Consider the following 19,162-nt stretch of genomic DNA (forward strand, 5'->3'; position numbering starts at 1 on the left):
AGTGGTGCTGGGGGTTCCAGCCGAGGGAGACCCATGTGACCAGGGTGCTCCTGCTGGAGGGATCCTCTTCCCCAGCCCCCGGAGGGAAGGTCCAGGCCTAATCCCAGCATCACCTCGCACCCAGCTCCCAGCCTATATCAGGGTGAGGAACCCAAAAGTGCTGGATCTCATCCCAAAGCTGAGGCTGCAGCTCCTCTGGGCTCTGCATAGTCCCCTCCCAGGGCTGGTTGTCCCCTGCCATCAGCCCAGCGTGGGGACATTGTGTGTGACCAGCACAGGGCTGCTGTCCCCGGGGTGACCCTGGTCCTGCCCTGGGACCCACTGGCCATGGGGACAGGGTGACATGGTGTTGGGCAGGCCCTGGGCATCCCCAGGGGGCTCATAGCCTTGCGGGGACACCAGGGCATGGAGAGGTGACATGCAGGTTACACGTGGGGCCCCGAGAGTGGGGCAGGGGGACAGAGTGGCCCGGGTGGACCCTGAGGTATCCCCGGGTGCCTAGCGCTGCTCAGATGAGGAGCTGTGGCCAGTCCCCGGCCTGTGGTGCTGTGCTGGTGCCCGTGATGGCAGTGCCGGTCATCACTCCCGCAGTACAGGACTGGGGCTAGTGCCAGGTGCTGCTGGTGCCGGGAGGGTCCCCGTGGTTTTCGGGTGGTGCTGGTGCCGGGGGTGGTGCTAGTGGTACTGGTGCTGGGCGGACCCCCTGCGGGCTGTGGGCGGTGCCGGCCATGCCACGGTATAAAGGGGCTCCCTCCGCGCTACAAAATCAGCCACGGCAGTACTGGGAGCATTGAGCCGGTACTGGAGGCTGGGGGGCCTGGGGGGCCTGCCCCTCCCACGCCTGCCCGCGCCCCCAACCCCACCCAGCTTTGGGGATGACCAGCACCTCACCAACTGCATGCTCAGCCTGGGCTACCAGACCAAGTACACGGCTTGCTCCAAGTGCCTGATAGAGACTCCCACCTGCTACCTGCACTGACTCAACCAGCAGACCTGCTGGAGCAAGTCCTACTTCCGCAAGTGGCTCTACAATGCCCTGTGGTTCCACAAGCATCACCTTCGGATGACCTACGTGTCAATGGTGACTGGCTTTTTCCCCTTCTTATGCATCAATGCCGTCATCCAGCTCTTCTTCAGTGACACCGAGGTGGCCTTCCTTGTCTCGGGTGCCATCCTTTGTGTCTGCTACTGGGTGGCCCTGTTAGCCCTCTTCATAGCCATTGTCATGCAGCACTGTGGCAAGTGGCAGGAGCAGTGCGGGCTGGCCTTCACTGGGGTCTGACCACGGTGGGGTGCTGGGCAGCGCTGAGCATGCCCGCTGCAGCATTTCTGATCAAGTCTTGCTATATTTTTTGTTTTAGTGTTTCTTCATATTTTCATTTTTCTGTACGAAAGCTGGCTGCTGGCTGGGGAGAGGCCAAGCTGGTGCTGCCTGGCATTGGGCTGGGCACAGCCTTGGTGCTGTGGGGGTAACAGCGGTATCCCCCCACCAGTGCCATACCGAGCACCCTGGTGTGCTATGCAGAGTGCTTCTGGCCAGGCTCCCCCATCCCAGTGTCCTCCTTCCTTTGGTGTTTTCTACAGGGACTTCATGGTCCCACCTCCACGGTGCTATGGCAAAAAGGCCCTACGTGGCACCATGTGCCGGCACAGCTGGCTGGTGCTGCCTCTGCCCCACGGCTGTTGTATGTGCAGGCACATACCCATGGGAGCCCCCCTTGGCTCCCTTCAGTCCCTTTTGGGGGCTCTGGCTATCCCAGGGAGGCAGCACCTCCCTTCAGCTTTGCCAAAGAGCCAAGGGGGGACCCCGGCATGTAGAAACTAGGGGCTGTGGCTTGGCCAGTGTCACCGCGGCCCCATTGTACCAACCCTGCTGCCTTCCCAGTGTCTTGTCTAGACAGTGGGGAGATGCTGGGCTTTGGGCTTGGACATGCAAAGGAGGGTAGGGAAGAGCTGGTTCTCAACCTCTCACCTTACCAGGGAATTCAGCAGGTGGTCTCCCCTGGGCCCTATTTTATTCAGGGCTTTAAAACCTTTCTACAACTGAGCTCTTGGTTTTGTTTAATTAAACACAAGGCTGCCCTGGGTTCAGCTATAGCAGTCATTTTTCTCCTTCTAAGTAGCTGGTGCAGTGCTGTGTTTTGACTTTCAGCCTGGGAACAACACTGATAACACCGATGTTTTTAGTTGTTGCTACGTAATGTTTACTCTGACCAAGGACTTTCTCAGTCTCATGCTCTGCCAGGGAGGAGGGGAAGCCGGGAGGAAGCAGAGACAGGACACCTGACCCAAACTAGCCAAAGGGGTATTCCATACCACGGCACGTCATGCCCAGCATCCAGTATATAAAGTGGGGGGAGTTACCCAGAAGGCCCAGATCACTGCTCAGGTCGGGCTGGGTATCGGTCGGCGGGTGGTGAGCAATTGTATCCTCTCCCCTTGTTATTTCCCTTATCATTATTGTTATTGGTGGTAGCAGTAGTGGTTTTGTTTTGAAGTCTCCTAAAAAGCCTTTGTCATGGTTTAAACCCAGCTGGTAACTCAGAACCACACAGCCACTCGCTCACTCCCCCCCCCTTCCCCTCCCTGCTCCTGGAGGGGAAGGATGGGGAGGAGAATTGAAAGAATGCAAATCCCACAGGTTGAGATAAGAACAGTCCAATAACTAAAGTATAATACAAAACTACTACTACTGCCAGCAATAATAATAACAATGATAAGGGAAATAACAAGGGGAGAGAATATAAAACTAAAAGGGGAAAAGGAAAAGAAAACAATAAACACAAGTGATGCACAATACAATTGCTCACCAACTGCCAACCGCTACCCAGCCCAACCCGAGCAGTGATCCTGATCTGGGTAACTCCCCCCCGTTTTATACTGGCAACTCCCCCCTCCTCCCTGGCAGAGCATGAGACTGAGAAAGTCCTTGGTCGGAGTAAACATTACTTAGCAACAACTAAAAACATCGGCGTTATCAGCTTTGTTCCCAGGCTGAAAGTCAAAACCACAGCACTGCACCAGCTACTAAGAAGGAGAAAAATGACTGCTGTAGCTGAACCCAGGACAAGTTGTGTGCCAGCTCTCCTGCTTCTGGATCGGTTGTCAAAACCACTGCTGGGTTCGAAAGGTTAGTTACTTTCAGTTCTATGTCCTCTTGTTCTAAAAGCACAGCCTGATATATTAACAGCCTGCTTGGGGAAAGACAATGACTGCTTTTCTGTTCCAGAATGGTTGTTACCATGTGAAGTACAAATACGGTCCATTTTTGTCCCAAAGTATTCAATAAAATTTTCTATTAGAGGCTCTAGTCCTTTTCTTGCTTCTGGTTTTATAGGATATTGTTTCTGTCTTACCAGTCTGAAGATTGGTCTCAGATGAATAGTTACTGCTTCTGCATTTTGTGATCGTCCCGGTGCTCCAGCAGCCCATACTTGCGGGGTGTATTCTCCACTTCCTCTGGTATATCCAGCTTAGTGGCTGGTTTCTGTAACATAAAAACTTGGGCCTCCACAGCCTTTTCATCAGGAATATGTATCTGAATTTTCTTTCTTTAAACCTAATTTATGCATGTAATTTACTCAGTATATCTCTACCCGATAAAAGCACGGGGCACTCAGGCATGTAAAGAAATTGATGGGTCAACATCTGTTTGCCAATTTTAAAATTTAAAGGTTGAAAGAAAGGCCAGGTTCCTATCCACCCTGTGGCACCAATGCCTGAAGCTCTTTGTTTGCTTAATTGCCCTTTACAAGTATTTATAACAGAATAAGTAGCTTCTGTTTCTACAAGAAATTTTACCTTATCATTCCCCAACCTAACTGTAACTAGGGGGTCTGTTGGGGAGGGTTTCGAATCTTCCCCCAGTCCTCCTCAGCCCTCATCTAAAGTAAGCATTTTCTCTGCCTGTCCTGACATTCCACTAAATCTCTGGTGTTTATTTTGATTCTGAGGGCATTCTCTCTTCCAGTGCAACCCGTAGAGTCTATTCACAAACATTTCCATGTAATCCTACTTTCCAACCCTTTCCTCCTGGGCCGCTCCCCCCTTTCCTGGTTTCTTGTGTGATAGCTACAGCGAACAATTTTTTCTTTTTTCCTAAACATTCCAGTTTTACTCTGGAGCTTATCTTATGCCCCCACATATACAATAACAGATTCCTAGTTGAAACCTGACACACTATAACCCACAATACACAATATTGTATTATATTAATAATCATATTAATAATTATATTAATAATATATTTTAATAATCAGGGACTCAAACCCCTTCCCACCACCATTTGAACCATTTCAGGGAACTTGCACCAGAGCAATGGTGGTCCAATTGTGATAGGTCTCCCAGGCCACATCCATTATTTTTCCCAAATCATATTGGTCTTCCACCTTAAGCTTTTGTACCTTTTTCCTTATATCTTCCATGGATTGACCTTTTATTAAATGGACTAATTCTCTTCTTCCTTCTTCCAATTCAGGATCAATAGTAGTATATTTATGCATTACCTCTGTTAATCTTTCCATGAATCCAGAAGATGAATCATTTTTATCTTGCTTTATTTCATATAGCTTAGACCAGTTCACTGCCTTGGGGACCACATTCCTAATACTGAATAAAATCCACCTCTGATACTGTTTCAAAGCCTGCCTGTCCTGGTCCCGATTAGGGTCCCAGTTAGGATTGGCAGTGGGTACGTGAAGATTCACTGTACCTGCCAATGTGCCTGCCATTATTTGTTGCCCTACTGCAGTCCGAGCCGTACAAATAATCATATCCCTGTGATTCAATGAACTCTCCAACAAAGTTTAAGTTGACAACCAGGTATTCTTTATTGCAGTGCTGGGAGACACGTTAGGAGGAGAGATCCCCAAGTCTTACAAATTGGTAATTGATTCACAATTACATGTTCCATATAGGTCTCAGGCCAGTGGACAAGTGGGAAAAATGAATCACTTAATCAAATAACAAATTGGTAAGATTTGTCAAGAGACAAATTTGTACTGGTATCACATGTTACCATTGGCCTTATTAAGAATTAGAACGAAACCTCAGTCAAAGGAAGGAATTAGCCCATTTGAGATTCTTTATGGAAGACCATATCAATCCCAGTTTAAAGGGGAAGACCTTCAGGAAGTAGGAGAAGGTTATCATCTCCGACAATTTTTGATAAACTTAGGAAAACAATTGGAAGAAATAAATAAAAGAGTACTACGAACCAGAGCAAGGGGTTTAGATCATCCTATCCATCCTTTTAAACCAGGAGATCGAGTTTACATTAAAAATTTTTCAGGTAACTCTCTTGAAGAAAAATGGAATGGACCATATCAAGTTTTGCTGACTACTTTAACTGCAATTAAGATAAGGGAACAACCTGCCTGGATACATTATTCAAGGATTAAGAAAGCACCAGAATCAGAAAAGACATGGCACATCAAGTCTGCAGGACCTACATGTACGAAATTGTGTCAATCATAATTTGGACTTATATGACTATGAACATAGGTGCATGGAATGACAATTGGTATGTGACATTGGTACAAAATGTAACTAGTATCATTAACAAAAGTGAATGTTGGGTCTGTGCTCAACTGCCCACATCAGGAGAGAAGTTTGACATCCTTTTAATTTGAGTTCCCATTCCCCAAAATATGTCATGGACTAATCTATGGAAAAATACTAAGTTTAACCATAGCTTTTTGAAAAATCATACCCCAGAACAAGGATTGAAAATAATGAGTCCCTGCCCAGAAGCAAATTATTGTACTTGTATACAAAGATGCAGCCCACCAAGAGGGATGGGAAAGGTTGATTAAGTTCCACAACTGTTGTAGGAAATTTCTCAAATTGTAACAAGACTATGAATATTGCCTTTCCATGGCCAGCAGGGAAAGGATGGTACTGGTTGTGTGGAGAACAAGCATATAAAATGTTACCTTATAATTGGAAAGGAATATGCACCCTTGGTGCAGTATTCCCTAACCTTATGATCGTTAATTCACACCCTTCTGGAACTTGGGTGCAGAGGGGTGTGCAGGGTCAAGTGGACTCCCCTTTTCCTGCCCTGGGGTGTGTGGGTCCTTCCCCCCTGGCAGCTTCTGCCCTTTGTGCTGCCCTCATGGCCTGATGCAGGAAGGGGAGCAGGGCACAGATTAACATGGGGGAGATATGGGTCTGGATGTCCCCTGGGTGTAGGTCTGGGGCTCTTTGCAGGCCCAAGCACCATTTATACATGGTGAGGGTGTTTCTGCAGGGTGCCCTGAGGCCCTTTACCTGCTGGCTCCAAGCGCAGATGGGCACTGGCTGGTCGCAGTCAGTGGGGACTGGGCAATCCACATCTACAACCTGAAATGCTTCAAGGTAGAAGCAGCTGCTGGAGGGTGGCTGCAGGAATGACCCTGCTGCCCTCCTGCCTTGGGGGGCCAGGTGACAGCAGGCTCAGCACGTAGGTCCCCTCCCCAGAAGCAATGGCTGCGTCCCTGGAGCAGGGCTGGGGTGGGTGTGTGGGAAGGGGGGTTGGAGTCAGCCCTAGTTGCTCTGGTCATCATGCTGTCCTCCTGCCTTGCAGCATCACTGCATGGTGCTCACGTACAGCTGTGTGGTGACAGCCCTCACCATCCACCCCATCACCAACCACCTTGTTATCACCTATTCAGGCCAGCAGGTAGGAGCTCTCCCAGTCCCAGCCCTCACGGTCCCAGCCCCTTCCCTGTGGCTGTCTCCCTGGCCTGGAGGCTTTCTGGCCAAAAGGGAAAGCCGCAGCTCCAGGCAGGCACAGGGACAAGGCTGGCCTTCGCTGTCCCAGGCAGGAGCCTGTTCCCATGCAGTGCTCATAGCTTGGCTGGAGCCGGGGCTGCTGTGCACCAGCATGGGTGGGATGCCAGAGAGGACCAGACCTCACGAGCCACCCCATCTCCCCTCTCTTTGCCTCTCCAGTTGTTTGAGTTCAGCATCCCTGAGAAGCAGCACACGGCCTGGAGTTGCATGGTGCAGAACTGCAGGCTGCACAAGGTCTGGCTGGAGAGGGACTTGCCCATCACCCACATCACCTTCAACCCCAAGAACCCCTTGCACATCCTGCTCCATGACATCTACATGCTTTGCATCCTTGACAAGTCCCTGGTGAGCCTGTGTGCCTGGTCGGGAGGGCTGGGTTTGTGCCCGGGGCTTGGATGTCCCTTGGCCATCAATCCCTGTCCCTGCTGGGAGCAGTGTGCAGCGCCGGTGATCCGGGCAGTGCTGACACATGCCGTGCGCTCTCCTCGCAGCCCCTGCCAGACAACAGCGCCCTCATGATGAACCAGAGCACCCTGAAGCAGCTCCCAGAGACTGCCGGGCAGTGGCAGCTCCATGCCTTCAAGATTTGCAAGAAGTTCCAGGTAGGTGATGGTGTTGATGGGCACGTGCTGTGTCGAGGAGGGGGGTGCCCTGCACCCTGTACCCGTGGTCCCTGTGGCCCTAGCTGCTCTTGTGCCCAGTCGCTCCTGGTCCCTGCCAGCGCCGAGCAGCAGAGCAGCTCTTGGTCCCTGTCACAGCACAGCCACTTGCTGCAATCTTTTGGGCACATAGCCCCAAGCAATGCTGGCTACAGGGCAGCTCTGTGTGGCTGAGCCCAGCAAGCCAAGACAGAGGGGGACCTGTCTCTCAGCTCCTGCCCCTTCCATGCCCTACAGCCCCTGCTCTTTGCGGATCTGCTGGATGATAACTGCCTCGTGATGGTGGAGTGGCCCATCATGGATATCAAGACCCAGCTGCCACTGCCTATCCAACAGAAGAAATTTGTCACCTGAGAGCAGAACAAACCACTTTGGACACAGAAACTGTGTATGTTGCTTTCCTAGGGTGCTGTAGGAATAAACCCCACTGTTCTGTACAGCTGTGGGCTCATCCTTGCCCTGTGGGGTGTGAGAGAAACAGTGTTGTTTTCACATATTGGGGATGGGGCTTTGCAATATTAAGACTTTACAATATTAGAGCTTTAAGACCAATATTAAGGCTTTACAATATTAGAGCTTTAAGATCAATATTAAGGCTTTGCAATATTAAGATTTTTCAATACTGGGGCTGGGGCTAAGTTACTAAGGAAACGAAACAAAGGGTTTGAGATATCATAACTCAAAAAGGCACACTGATTAAAGACAATATCATCTTTTAGACAAAAGACACGCTCTGTAGTTAAAGACAATATATTTTAGATGAAAGACACACTGTAGTTAAAGACAATATCATCTCTGGACGAAAGATACACTCTGTGGTTAAAAAGAATACTATCTTTGTACAACCTATGAAACTAAGCAGGTGCAGGCTGGTTAAACAGTAAGTTGGGGTACCACATGTCTGCCAGAGAGTTATGAAATCGAACCATAAAAGGAGATAAATAAATAAGAGGAAGGGGCATACGAAATTGAGTAAGGGGAGATGTAACCAGAGGCGGGACAGTTGGCATGTAGATTATATGCGTTGGATAGGCTGTAAACCTTGGAATACCCAACCAATGGGAAAACAAGGGAGGGAACTTGCAGACGGGATAGGAAATATAAATCAAAGTTCTGCTTTTGCTGGGTGTGCCTACTTGCTAGGACACCCGTTTTTGCAAAAACGCTAATAAATAGCTGCTTCACTGCTGTGTCTACCCTGAGCTTTTACAAGAAAAGTTTTTATCTAGAGACCATTTCTCACACGGGGTTCCCTTGGTGTTGCAGCAACAGGTCAGGTTGGTGCTGGCCTGAGCACAAGGATGCAGCCTCCTCATGGCATTCCCATGCTGGTGGTCTTCCCAGGGACAAGGCAGCACTCCAGATCTCCCATCTTCTCACAGCATTGGGTCCTGGTTCCCCATGCAGGCCAGCAACCGGGTGGTTTGGTGGGTGGATGGACACCCATCCCTCTAGCAAGGGAGGGGAAATTCAGGCTCTAGGAGCAGCTGGCAGCTCAGCTCCCTTAGAAATCATAGAATCATCGAATCAAACAGGTTGGAAAAGACCTTTAAGATCATCAAGTTACCCCAGCACTGCCAAGTCCACCACTAAACCATGTCACTAAATGCCACATCTCCATATCTTTTAAATACCTCCAGGCATGGTGACTCCACCACTTTCCTGGGCAGCCTATTCCAATACCTGACCACCCTCTCAGTGAAGAAATTTTTCTTAATATCCAATCTAAACCTCCTTTCAGGTAGTTGTACAGAGCAGTAAGGTCCCCCCGAGCCTTCTCCAGACTAAACCCCCCCAGTTGCCTCAAGCGCTCCTCATCAGACTTGTGCTCCAGACTCTTCAGCTTTGTTACCCTTCTCTGGACCTGCTCCAGCACCTCAATATCTCTCTTGTAGTGAGGAGCCCAAAATTGAACACAAGATTCGAGATGCAGCCTCACCAGTGCCCAGTACAGGGGGACAATCGCTGCCCTAGTCCTGCTGGCCACACTATGGTACAAGCCAGGATGCCATTGGCCATAAATCAGACGGGCGAGTTTTGCTAAGTGGAGCTTTAGACAGAGCCCAGGAAATGGACAGCAGAGCGGGAAATAAAGTGCGGGGCTGCTGGAGGGAGGGGAGGGATGTCTTAGTCCTGCCTCTCCTGCGGCGTGCCATGCCATGCGCCCCTCAGTAGGTCACGCCTCCTTTCCTGGTACGCGGCGGTAGCGGCATGGCCATATGGACCCACGCTTGGAAAGCAGGGCTGCTGGAGCTCCTACTACGGGAACGTTGGGTGTGGGTAGTGGCGGAGCTGAGCAGAGAAGTGTTGAGCCTAATGGTGGAACCAAGAAGCAGCGAAGCGGCGGTGGTTAACAGCGTGGTTAATGGCAACTCAGAGGTGGCGCCCGGTTGCATGCAGAGGGTGCGGGTGGTGAAGGCGGAGGCAGGAGGGCTCATTATCAGCATCAAGGGAGGTTGAGAGAATCGTATGCCGGTGCTCATCTCACATATCTTCCAGGGGTTGGCGGCAGAACGGAGCGAGGTGCTCCGTCACGGCTACGCCATCCTCGCCGTTAATGGTGTTGATCTCCGGGATGCTACCCACAATCAAGCTGTCCAGGTGCTGAAGTGAGCTGGGAGGGAAGTCATCCTCGAAGGACCTCCGCGTCCCGGGTACTGGTCCCCTCCTCTCCTGGGTGTCCCCTCTCAGCTTCCTGCAGCAGGTCGGGCAAGGGGTGCTGGCAGCAACTGGGTTTCCTTTGTGGTGAGGTGTAGGTGGGGCAGCACCAGCTGTGCTGGGATGGCTGTGCTTCAGCCACAGCCTCACCAGGAGCAGAAGGGGTGGTTGCGGATGCCACTGTCCTGGCAAACTTGGCCTTGGGGGAGCTGGTGGCCATGCCCTGGTGGACGTCGGCACTGGCACCACAGAGTCTTGGCACTATGGGCTGGAGCCCTGCCATGGGGGGTTGGCTGGAGGGTGCTGGGGTCCCATCTGGTTATAAAGGCAGCTGCCCACATCTGGCAAACAGCTGCCGAACAGTGGCCCCATGGCAGGACCTGCCACCCCTGCCACTGTTCCATGGCACATCCCTGCCCTGCCCAGCCAGGCAGCAGGATTAGGGGTGTGTGGGATGGCAGTAATCCCGGGATCAGTGCAGCGGGAGGCTAATATTAACTCGTTTGCCGCCCGCAGCAAGCACAAGCACCTCATGGCAGCACGTCCCACCCTGCTGTGCTGCTTGGCTCAGCAAATCCAGTGGGCGGCCAGGGAGCCAGCAGCCCCTGCAGTGGGGGGGTTGCAGTGGGTGAACCATGGGCCATGTCAGACCCAGGGACTGGGGGTCCAGCAGTGGCACAACCAGCTGAGAGCAGGACCTGGGCCCCACCACTGCTGTTGTTCCTACTGTGGCAGTGTTGGTTGTCCCAGATCCGTGGCAGGGAGTTTTGCTTCACGGCGGATTACAGCTTATTTGCCTTTTTTTGTTGTTTGGTTTTAACTCCCTGCTGCCCCGGGGAGCATGAACATTGCTGTTCCCAGCGTGTTCCTCCCCTGGTGAGGGGCAGCCACTCTCTCATGGCATGTATGCTGGAGGGGAATGCAGTGGGCAAGGGTCCAGCTCCAGCTGCAGGCGCCATGTCCCCGGCTGCTGTCAGCACTCCTCGCAGCTTTCCTGCCTGATCCCAGCTCTGGCAGGCAACTGCTGATGCTTCCTGGCATCTCAGAGATGTTGGCTTTCCCTTGGCATGGCAGCTGGCACAGCCTTGGTGCTGGGTGAGCCCATGGTGGCACCATGCGCTGGGTGAGCCAGGCGCCTGCTCACCCCGTCTGGAGCTGCGATGGGCTCCGGGGTGCTGGTGCCTCACTGGGGCTCTGCTTCAGCTGGGCTGGGTGGTGCTCACAGTGGGATAGTCTGGGGGGAATAGGAGTTGGTGCCTCCTTACTTCCTGCCCAGCCTGGAGAGGAGCATGGAGCCGAGACATCCTGGCTGCAAACCCTTCTCCTCCTCCTCGTCCTGCTGGGAGTGGAGGCAGGCTGCTGGCAGGTTGCTGGCAGGCACAAGCAGCAGCATGGGGTCAGCTTGCCGTCAGCACCTGCAGCGCTGGAAACTTGGCCGGTGCTGTCCTCACAGTGTGGTGGCCAGGATGGGCTGCAGCCTGACTTCCTGCCCGGCCCCATTGTGCTGTGCCGCCTTCCCTTTCCTAAGCCTGCACCAGCAGCGGGGATGAGCCGCCAGCACCTGTCCTTCACTTGGGACATCTCCATCTTGGGGCAGGGTGGGACCCTCTGGGCCGTGGCCCCATGTCCAGGCCTCTCCAGGGGTCCTGCACCCCCAGGTGGGAAGGCAGGAGCCCCTTTCCTGCTGCCTGCAGCATGAAGACAGTGGGGAGTTCCACTCCCTGGCACGTGGGCTGTGCTGGTGCCACTGGGGGAGTCCTGCAGTCCCCCAGGGCTGGACAAGACCCTGTGCATGCCAGGGAGGACAAGACACCCCCATGATCAGAGCATCTCTGGGGTGCAGGGCCCCTGCCCAGCCCTAACCTTTTTCCCCACTTTTCCACCCAGTGAAGTTCATGTGGGAGGTGACCCCCTACACCAAGAAGTCCTCACTGGTGTCGGACCTGCCCTGGGAGGGGGCCGCCCTGCAGTCACCCAGCTTGAGTGACAGCAAGGACTCGGGCTCCCCCCAGCACCAGGGCCCCCATGACTGCAAGGCAATCCCCCTGAAGGTGTGCTTCACCACTAGGAATCTCAGCATGCCTGACCTGGAGAACAGGTGAGGGCAGGGGCTGCCTGTGCCCCCCAAGACCAGTGGTTGCTGGTGTGGGGGACCCACTCCCCACAGAACCCCTAGGACAGGGCTGGGGGCAGCCCCTCATTGTGGCCATGACCTCCCGCTCCCCCCACTGAGCTCTGAAAGGAAAGTTGGGGGGTTTGGCCAGGGCCATGCTGTGCCCCCCCGACCCCCCAGGGTGGCTGGCAGCCTCACCTGTCTATGGAAAGAGGGTCCCTGCAAATCCCCCCAGCTCTGCCTGCCAGCAGGGCTGGTACCACACTGCCCTAGCAGCTCCCCAGCACAACCAGAGCCCCAAAACAGTGTGGCCAGTTTGCCAGCCTGGGCATGGGCAGGGACTGGCTCATCCCATCCCACCCAGTGCCATGTCCCCTCACAGGCTGATTGTGCTGCACTCGCCGGACCGCCATAACACCCTGATCCTGCGCTGCAAGGACACGGAAATGGCACACTCCTGGTTCACAGCCCTGCACACCAACATCGTTGCCCTGCTCCCCAAGGTGCTGGCTGAGCTCAACACCATGCTGAGCACCGGTGGCGCTGCAGCCGGCAGCAGGGAGGTGAAGCACATTGCCTGGCTGGCCGAGCAGGTATGTGCACTGAGGCTGTGCCGATGCTGCCGCTCTGGGGACAGCAGCACCAACAGGGCTCTGGTGGCAGCTGCATGGCTGCTGGAGAGCAGCCCATCACCAGCCTGGACACTAGGCTCTGCTGCTGTCTCATTCCCTGGCTGCACCCCGGCAAAGGCAGCACTTCCCATGCCCTCAGCACCCTCTCCCGTTGGAATTTCCTGGCTGGAGATGCTCATCATCCCCTTGTTTTCCATGAATTCACTGCCCAAGAGCCACAGCCTGCCTGGGCACCACAGTGAGGTCAGCTCCAGCTCAGCTTTCCAGGATCGGTGCCCTCAGCAGCGCCCTGCACATGGACATTGCTGAGAGCCTGGCAGTGTGGAGCTGCTGGCTTGGGGTCAGCCTGGCCATGGGGGTGGGGTGCCTGGGCAGCAGTGGGTGCCTGCAGCCCTGGTGCCCCTCACCGCGCCCTTGTGTCTCTTACAGGCGTGTCTGGACAGAGGGCGGCAGCAGTGGCGGCCCATCCTCATAGAGGTGACAGAGAAGGACCTGCTGCTATATGACGGCATGCCCTGGACCAGGGACGTCTGGGCCTCCCCTTGCCACAGCTACCCACTGGTGGCTACCAGGTGGGCTGGCAGGGCTGGATCCATCCACCTTCATCCTCTGGGCACAGTTTCCTTCAGCTGCATCCAGTTCCTCTGCTCTTGCCTTGGCTCTGCTTCTCACTGGAGCACAGGCCAGATACCAAAACAATGATGGGCAAGGGGCAGCATCATGCTGGTGCTGCCATCATGCCCCTGACACCCATCTATCTGTTCCTCCTCCAGGCTGGTCCACTCAGGCTCAGGCTACTGCTTGTCCGCTCTGGGCTCAGAGCTCACCTTCGCCACCTGGATGGGCTCCCACCAGGGTGTGGAGATGCACATCTTCCGTGTGGAGACCCACTGGGATCTCTCATCCTGGACACATGTCCTGGTCCAGGGCTGCAACACTACTGGTGAGCTGATCAAGGAGGTGACTGCAGGTGAGTGCTGTGGGGAAGGGACAACCCTGGGCTCCCCCCTTCCCTCCTGGGGTGCTGGCAGGGCGAGGGCACAGCAGGACACAGGTGTCGGGCAGGGACCTCTGTCCCAGGGGGTGCTGCAGGCAACAGAGTAGGCAGTGGGGCTGAGCCCTGCCTGTGCCTGCAGGCTCATTGCTGGGCAGGCAGGAGGTGCAGCTCTGCATCCACTATGAGGGCAGCTTCACCATCCATTGCAAGGAGCCGGACGGCAGAGTCCTCGTCTGCTACCCCTATAAGAGGCTGAAGATGTCAGCAGACGATGGCATCAGGACTCCCTACCTTGACTTCGGGGGCCCCAAGGGGGAGCTGGTGAGTAAGGGGGCAGCTGGGCTCACCCCTCGATTTGGGGGGGCTTCCCTTCATCACTTATTGTGAGGGTGGTGAGGCCCTGGCACAGGGTGCCCAGAGAAGCTGTGGCTGCCCCATCCCTGGCAGTGCTCAAGGTCAGGTTGGATGGGGCTTGGAGCAAACTGGTCTAGTGGGAGATGTCCCTGCCCTTGGCAGGGGGTTGGAACTAGATGATCTTAAGGTCCTTTCCAACTGTCCCGGGTTCAGCTGTAGCAGTCATTTTTCTCCTTAGTAGCTGGTGCAGTGCTGTGTTTTTGACTTTCAGCCTGGGAACTTCACTGATAACACTGGTGTTTTTAGTTGTTGCTAAGTAATGTTTACTCCGACCAAGGACTTTCTCAGTCTCATGCTCTGCCAGGGAGGAGGGGAAGCCGGGAGGGAGCAGAGACAGGACATTTGACCCAAACTAGCCAAAGGGGTATTCCATACCACAGCACGTCATGCCCAGTATAGAAACTGGGGGGAGTCATGCGGAAGGCCCAGATCACTGCTCGGGTGGGGCTGGGTATCGGTCGGCGGGTGGTGAGCAATTGTATCCTCTCCCCTTGTTATTTCCCTTATCATTATTATTACTGGTGGTAGCAGTAGTGGTTTTGTATTATACCTTAGTTACTGGACTGTTCTTATCTCAACCCGTGGGAGTTACATTCTTTTGATTCTCCTCCCCATCCCTCCGGGAGCAGGGGGAGGAAGAAGGAGGGGAATGAGCAAGCAGCTGTGTGGTTCTGAGTTACCGGCTGGGCTTAAACCATGACAGTTCTTTGTGGCGCCCAACGTGGAGCACAAAGGGTTGAGATAACGACAGATCTGACCAGAGTGTGTCTAATCATATTTGTGAAAAGCATTCATTGTTTCTGATTAATAGTCACTCGTCACAATGTTGATTTATTGGCTCTCAGAGTTGTTGCGCTTGATCTCAGAGTTTCAGCATGTCGTACCTTACTTAGAGGCAGTATTTGCTGTTTTAGTGTTTATCGGCTGGGGGGCCTGGGCTATGGTTCTTGTTTCACTGTACTTCATGGTAATGACTTGTAATACAATAGACTCATTGATCATGAAACTGGTCTGGCTTGTGTTCCCAGCATAGTCATCACCTCTACACTATGGGAGGTATATAATGGAATTTTTTAGCAATTATATATCTTTTTTTTTCTCCTCAGGGGGTCAACCTACAAAAGAGGCATTCCCTTACACACACCCCACTCCCCCACCAGGCTATTTACAGCAGCACTTGAGAGTTCTAAAGGTTTTGGATGGCCCTTGAGACCTGACTGCTGATCGTGCTGGGGATCAGCATGTTGGCACACATATGGAGTGTGTTTTACCCACGGCCATCCCACCCTGGGAACACCCTATTTTGTCTGATCTCGAAAGTTAAGCAGTATCAGGTTCGAGTCTGGTCTAGGGTTAGACGACGATATGGGAGGACCACCAAGAGATTTTCCCCGAGGCTGGACAGTCATGAGTGGCAGGGTGTGTGGGATAGTATGGGCAAGTATCTAGGCCAGTGGGCCCCTCCAGTGCTTTGGAACTTCACCCCTGAACAAGTGCAAAATATGGAAAAACTAGTAAAACACTTAAACGAGGTGTGCTGTCATCCTGGTAATACCAGAGAGGGACAACTTACTGCAACATGCTGGGGCTTGGCCTACGCCTACAGAGCCCTGCTCAACACTATCCAGCACCTTCAAAGGGAAAAAGATGTCTCTGGATCTGATGGCAAAGCAACAGACAACGCAGCTACTCCAACTCCAAGCACAGCAGCTACACCAACCCCAGTGACAAGTACAGTTGCTACTCAAACCCTGACAGCCACAGACAACGCAGCTGTTGGTGCTACTCCACCCCCAAGCACAGCAGCTGCACCAACCCTGACAACACATACTGCAGCCACTCCAACCCCAGTGAAAGACACTGCAGCCACTCCAACACTAGTGGCAGACAATGCAGCCACTCCAACCACAGTGATAGACACTGCAGCTAAACCAAATGACCAATTCATGCCAATATCAGTTGCCCCTGTAAGCAAGGGGAAAAGCAAACAAAAGGCACAAAGAGCAACCTGTACAGTGAAGAAAGACGAAGACCCAGTGCACTTACTACAGGGGACAGCATCTGAACAAGAGTTACTACTATGTGAACCAGAGGAAGACGAAGAAGAAGAAGAAGAAGAGGTGACTTCTCAACCCCAGACCTCGACCGAGCTGCGGAATATGCGAAAAGATTTCATCCATCTTCCAGGGGAGCACATCGTCACCTGGTTGCTCCGATGCTGGGACAATGGGGCCGACGGTCACGAACTAGAAGGTAGGGAAGCCAAGCAGCTGGGATCACTTGCTAGGGAAGGAGGAATTGACAAACAGATTGCATAAGAGAAATGAGCCCTCAGCCTTTGGAGGCGGCTCTTGGCAGCAGTGAAGGAAAGGTTTCCCTACAAGGACGATGTTATTAGTCGCTCAGCCAATTGGACCACGACAGAGAGAGGCATCCAGTCCCTGAGGGAATCAGCCATTCTAGAGATGATCTATCATAGGCCGGATGCCAGGAACACATCCGTAGATCCAGATGAAGTCGAATGTACACAACCCATGTGGCAGAAACTTACACAGAGTGCACCATCATCATATGACCACTCATTGGCATCAATGACCTGGAATTATGTAGCACCACCAACAGTGGATGAAGTGACTTGTCAACTCTGAGAGTTCAAAGACAATCTCACCCCTTCCATCATTTCAGCTGCGGAAAAACTGTCCCAGGAGTTCAAACAATTGAGAGACGATTTATCCGATCTATGCAGCTCCCCACGCATACCAATCCATGTCTCAGCTATTAACAGAAGGTGCCCTACTGCTTAAGAGAGAAGATATAGGAGGTTCACGCCATGGGCCACCCTATGGTTTTACCTGCCAGATCGCGGAGAAGACATGAGAAAGTGGGATGGAAAACCTACCTCAGTTCTGGAGGAACAGGTGCGTGAACTGAAGAGGAGAACAATGGTCAAGGATGATCCTCCCAGGAAAGTTGCTGCTCCAGTCTCTGGTGAGCAGTTTCCCAGATGGAGTGGAAGAGCTGATTTTACTCCAGCTCCTGTGATAAGGAATACTAATCCCTTTCTACAAGACAGAAGTGGACGATCTTATGATCACTATTAGAGGGGCCCTGCCTCCAGCCAGGTGGAGGAGAGGGACAATCGGGTTTACTGGACTGTGTTGATCACATGGCCTGGCACATCAGTCCCACAGGACCCAAAAGGGTACTGATGGGCTTTTGGTATCGCTGCTTTGGAGACAGAGGAAATTAAGCAGCTGTCCGCCTTGCCTGGTTTCTCAGAGGATCCTTCTGTTGTGGGGTTGCTGAAGGTCGAAGAACAAGTGCCAATCGCGACCACAACAGTGCACTGGCAGCAATATCGCACCAACCGAGATTCCCTGATTCCCATCCATAAGCTGATCCATAGACTGGAGAGCCAAGGAGTGATCAGCAGGACCTGCTCACCCTTTAATAGCCCCATATGGCCAGTGCAAAAGTCTAACAGAGAGTGGAGACTAGCAGTAGACTATCGTGGCCTGAACAAAGTCACACCACCATTGAGTGCTGCCGTACCAGACATGCTAGAACTTCAGTATGAACTGGAGTCAAAGGCAGCCAAGTGGGATGCCACAATTGACATTGCCAATGCATTTTTCTCAATCCCTTTGGCAGCAGAATGCAGGCCACAGTTCACTTTCACTTGGAGGGGCATCCAGTACACTTGGAACCGACTGCCCCAGGGGTGGAAACACAGCCCTACCATCTGCCATGGATTGATCCAGACTGCACTGGAACAGGGGCAAGCTCCAGAACACCTGCAATACATTGATGACATTATCATGTGGGGTGATACAGCAGAAGGTTTTGAGAAAGGGAGGAAAATAATCCAAGTCCTGCTGAAGGCTGGTTTTGCCATAAAATGGAGTAAGGTCAAGGGACCTGCACAGGAGATTCAATTTTGGGGAATAAAATGGCAAGATGGACATCGCCAGATCCCCACAGATGTGATCAACAAGATAACAGCAATGTCTCCACCAACTAACAAGAAAGAAACACAAGCTTTCTTAGGTGTTGTGGGGTTCTGGAGAATGCACATCCCAAATTACAGTCTGATTGTAAGCCCTCTCTATCACGTGACCCGGAAGAAGAATGATTTCAAATGGGGCCCTGAGCAACAACAAGCCTTTGAACAAACTAAACGAGAGACAGTTCATGCAGTAGCCCTTGGAGCAGTCCGGACCGGCTGACTCTCCTCTCCATCTCCTCCCCATCTCCTCCCCAGGTGCTGGACCTGCATTCCTGCCCCAAGCCCATTGTCTTTGTCCTGCATGCCTTCATCTTGGCCAAAGTCACCCGCATGGGGCTGCTGGCATAGGTCATCCTGGCCTCCACCCACCTTTCCCCATCATAAACCAGGAGGAAAGTGGAGGGGCCCCACACACTTCCTGCCCCACCAGTGCCTTGCCGGAGCTGGGACTCACTGCCCCAAGAGCTGCTGGGGCAACATCAGGGTGGCTGCCTTGGGACGGAGGGTCTGAGTCTCTCCTGCTCCATGCCAGTGATCCCAGCTCCCCCTGGTGCTGGTGGGGGCCAGGGCACAGGCATCAGCTTTAACCCCCCTGGGCCTGGAGCCATCACTCATCTCACTGACTGTGCCTTGGAGCACCCCGGTGCTCCCCCCACCTGCATCTGGGGGAGCCAGCACCCCCCCTGCCTTGGGACTCCCCCCAAAGGGGGTCACATTGTCCCACATGGTATGGGGCTGAGGACCTGGGCCTCCCCCATTGCTGCAGCACAGGGTCCCCTTGCCCTGCTCAGGGTAGGACACACACACTTGTCTTACTCTGGGCACTCATAGGTACAAGAGGGGCCTCCTCACACTCCACTGCTGCCCGCAGGGCTGTGGCAGGGCACAGCAGTAACCACCCTAAACCTC

The 19,162-nt window shown here is 53.3% G+C and overlaps 2 protein-coding genes across 2 annotated transcripts; both read left to right on the plus strand.

Moving 5' to 3' along the window:
* Positions 1-563: 563 nt before the first annotated feature.
* On the plus strand, positions 564-7,870 carry UTP4 (UTP4 small subunit processome component). The gene is made up of 7 exons (XM_030511323.1): positions 564-590; positions 992-1,276; positions 6,211-6,357; positions 6,566-6,661; positions 6,934-7,119; positions 7,266-7,376; positions 7,671-7,870. Exons 1-7 carry the CDS (start codon positions 564-566, stop codon positions 7,785-7,787), a joined length of 969 nt encoding a protein of 322 aa, XP_030367183.1. The 3' UTR covers positions 7,788-7,870.
* Positions 7,871-9,638: 1,768 nt separating this feature from the next.
* SNTB2 (syntrophin beta 2) lies at positions 9,639-18,902 on the plus strand. The gene is given in 7 exon segments (XM_030511171.1): positions 9,639-10,080; positions 11,979-12,189; positions 12,587-12,797; positions 13,266-13,408; positions 13,610-13,806; positions 13,973-14,154; positions 18,509-18,902. Coding segments are annotated over 7 exon segments (1,473 nt in total). The 5' UTR covers positions 9,639-9,644; the 3' UTR covers positions 18,602-18,902.
* The last annotated feature ends 260 nt before the right edge of the window (positions 18,903-19,162 follow it).

This window comes from Strigops habroptila, chromosome W, assembly GCF_004027225.2.
Source record: "Strigops habroptila isolate Jane chromosome W, bStrHab1.2.pri, whole genome shotgun sequence".
Taxonomy (NCBI): Eukaryota; Metazoa; Chordata; class Aves; order Psittaciformes; family Psittacidae; genus Strigops; species Strigops habroptila.